Below are 3,508 nucleotides of genomic sequence, written 5' to 3' on the forward strand. Positions count from 1 at the left end.
TCCCATCCCCTCCCCCAGCCCCCGGCAGCCTCCATCCTACTTTCTGTCTCTATGAATCTGACTCCTCTGGAGGCCTCACATGAGCAGAATCACACAGTATTTGTCTTTTTGTGTCTGGCTTATTTCACTGAGCGTAATGTCCTCAAAGTTCATCTATGTTGTAGCAGGTGTCAGAATCTTCTCCCTCTTTAAGGCCGAATAATATTTTGACATTTGTAAATACCATATTCTGCTTACCCATCATCTGTGATGGACACTTGGGTTGCTTCTACATTTTAGCTAATATTAATGATGCTGCTGTGAACATGAATGTACAAATATCGCTTTGAGACCCTGCTTTCAATTATTCTGGGTAATTCTATGTTTAATTTTTGAGAAACCACCATACTGTTTCCTATATTGGCTGCACCGTTTTACATTCCCACCAGCAGTGCACCAGGGTTCCAGTCTCTCCACATCCTTGCCAACACTTGTTATTTTCTGGCTTTTCTTGGACAAGGGCCACGCTGATGGGTGTGAGGTGGTATCTCATTGAGTTTCATTTTATTTTAGTTTTTAAAAATAATTTTAAATTGGAGCTTAGTTGTTCAGGTGTACAGCAAAGTGAATCAGTTTTACATATACATATATCCACTCTTTTTTAGATTCTTTTCCCATATAGGTCATTACAGAATATTGAGTAGAGTTCCCTGTGCTGTACAATAGGTCCTTATTAGTTATCTATTTTATATATAGTAGTGTGTATATGTTAATCCCAATCTCCCAATTTATCCCTCCATCATTGTGGTTTAGATTTGCGTTTCCCTAGTAACTGATGTTGACACTCTTTCCATGTGCTTATTGGAAACATTTGCACTCAATGTGCAAATGTCCATGTATTATCTATTTAAGCAACATCATAGGGCCATCACTTAAGGAAGTTGAATGAGGTGAACATTGATATAGCTCTTTCCTCTTCCCCCTATTTTTTAAATGTAACAAATACTTTTTATGTTCCCCTCCCCCTTCCCTTTTCCCCTTCCCCCTTTTGGAAACGTGTCAGGATCTAGATAGTTTAAGATGAGCAATTGAGGGGACTGAGAAATTGATCCACACAGAGCCTGGCTTCTTTGTGCTTCATCATAAGGTGTGCTGCCTGCCAGCCTAATTTTAAGTACCCTTTTAACAAGAGAACCTCGTGGAAATCCAGCTGGCAGACTCAAGGAGTTCAGGAAACAGGACCACAGAGGTTACACTCTGGGATCCTGGCCATGAGGTTGGATGCCTCACCTTGTTGAAAAGAGACACTGGACCTAAATGACGCAGCATGACTTTGTTCCTGCTTGGCTAAATTTCTCAACACCACAGTCAGCTAAGTCACCTACAGCCACCTTCGAAAAACACAGAGAGCACCTACCCCAAGGAGATGGTAGATTTGGAGTAAGCTGTCGTCGACATAATTCCTCTGATGGCTTTTTAAACAATGGACCTCTACGAACGACAGCAGATTCCTGGCACCAGCCCTCCCTGTTCCGCCACGATTGTGTGGACTCTGGTGTCTCTAAGGGAGCATATGCTGGAATCCCAGGGACCCTATCTGGTTGCCATGGCTCTTCCTGAGGTCACAATGGCATAAGCCACTGTAGTGAGGGTGGCACAGGGAACCATTGTCACTGGAATGGCAGCTTCCACTCCGGGAAAGGCTGTGCCTTTCAGGAAAAGCCACCTACAGAGATTAGGGAAGAGAAGAAAGATGATAAGGTGGAAAAGTTGCAGTTTGAAGAAGAAGACTTTCCTTCTTTGAATCCAGAAGCTGGCAAACAGAATCAGCCATGCAGACCTATTGGGACCCCTTCTGGAGTGTGGGAAAACCCACCTAGTGCCAAGCAGCCCTCCAAAATTCTAGTCATCAAAAAAGTTTCCAAAGAACATCCTGCTGCTGCCTTCTCTGCTGCATTCACCTCACCAGGATCTCACCATGCAAACGGAAACAAATTGTCAACCATGGTTCCAAGTGTCTATAAGAACCTGGTTCCTAAGCCAGTACCACCTCCACCCAAGCCCAGCGCGTGGAAAGCTAACAGAATGGAACGCAAATCAGGATCCCTTTCCTCTAGCCGGGAGTCTGCTTTTACCAGTCCAATCTCTGTTACCAAACCAGTAGTACTGGCTGGTGGTATAGTTTTAAGCTCTCCCAAAGAGAGCCCCACCAGCACCACTCCTCCAATTGAGATCAGCTCCTCTTGTCTGACCAAGTTGACCCGCCGAACTACTAACAGGAAGAGCGAGCTCTTGAAGACTCTGGAGGGTGACTGGAATGGAGACTTCTCAGAGAGCAGAGGCTGTGAGAAGCTGGAGGATTCAGAGGACAGCAGCACTCCTGAACCAAAAGAAAATGGAGAGGAAGGCTGTCATCAGAATGGTCTTGCTCTCCCCATAGAAGGCGAAGGGGAGGTCCTCTCTCACTCTTTGGAAGCAGAGTACAGGTTATTGAAAGCAATGGGATGGCAGGAGTATCCTGAAAATGATGAGAATTGCCTTCCCCTCGCAGAGGATGATCTCCAAGTGTTCCACATGAAGACAGGAGCTGAGAAGAAATGGCTTTGGGAAGAATGGCTTCTTGCAGAGCCGAAGTTCTAGCCTGTTCTCGCCTTGGAGAAACACTTGTAAAGCAGAGTTTGAGGACTCAGACACGGAAACAAGTAGCAGTGAAACATCTGATGACGATGCCTGGAAGTAGGCGTATAAATGCTTACAGTTAAATATGACCCAGTAAACTCAGCTTGTGCGTTTAGGGGTTATACAGAAGAAATCGTTCTTTTCCTTTTCCTTTTCTTATGTTGTTGTTGAATACTTCATGCATAATCATAATAATCATATCCCAAAGAGAGAGAGAGCGATTGGCTTGTTTAGCTTTTGTTGTTGTTGTTCTTCCCTGTTATCTGCTTAATAGAACTTTGTGTGGTGGAAAAGGTTTTTAAAACACACACACATGCACATAGTATATATGGGGCGATGCACAGATGGGAGCTGGCAGTGCAGAGAGGAGGAGACCCTGGTCTGCAGCAACAGCTTCTACCACCAGCCCTCGGGGCACTCACCCCTGTGCTCAAGCAATCATTGTCAGTGACAGTGACTACTGAAGTTATAATCGTATTAAATTAATGCTAATAATTTGGATATTTTATTTTATTTCTGGCTGCTCGGGTAACGTTAGCCCTTAACCCAGCATATATGGTTTTTTCCCTTTTTTTTTTTTTCTTTCTGGGTACAGCTGTAAAATATTTGGATATAGGAAATGTTGTGTTATTCTTGCAGCCTTGATATTCAGGATGGATTGTAAAATATACATCTGTGAGATTTCAAAGATTGAGATTATTTTGATAACATTATTTACAGATTTAAAAGATGTGGTTATCACAAGTCTGTTGAGGGAGAAAACTACTGCATAAAATAACTAACTTGGAATAAATATTTTGCATCAGTAAAAAAAAATTAAAAAAAAAAAAAATTAACCAGACAAAAGCCA

The 3,508-nt window shown here is 43.0% G+C and overlaps 1 protein-coding gene across 1 annotated transcript; it reads left to right on the forward strand.

Annotated features, from left to right (window-relative positions):
- The first annotated feature begins 1,054 nt into the window (after positions 1 to 1,054).
- On the forward strand, positions 1,055 to 2,719 carry LOC133096584 (vasculin-like protein 1). The gene is given in 2 exon segments (XM_061198225.1): positions 1,055 to 2,561; positions 2,563 to 2,719. Coding segments are annotated over 2 exon segments (1,422 nt in total). The 5' UTR covers positions 1,055 to 1,296.
- Positions 2,720 to 3,508: the final 789 nt, after the last annotated feature.

Source organism: Eubalaena glacialis, chromosome 8, assembly GCF_028564815.1.
Source record: "Eubalaena glacialis isolate mEubGla1 chromosome 8, mEubGla1.1.hap2.+ XY, whole genome shotgun sequence".
Lineage (NCBI taxonomy): Eukaryota > Metazoa > Chordata > Mammalia > Artiodactyla > Balaenidae > Eubalaena > Eubalaena glacialis.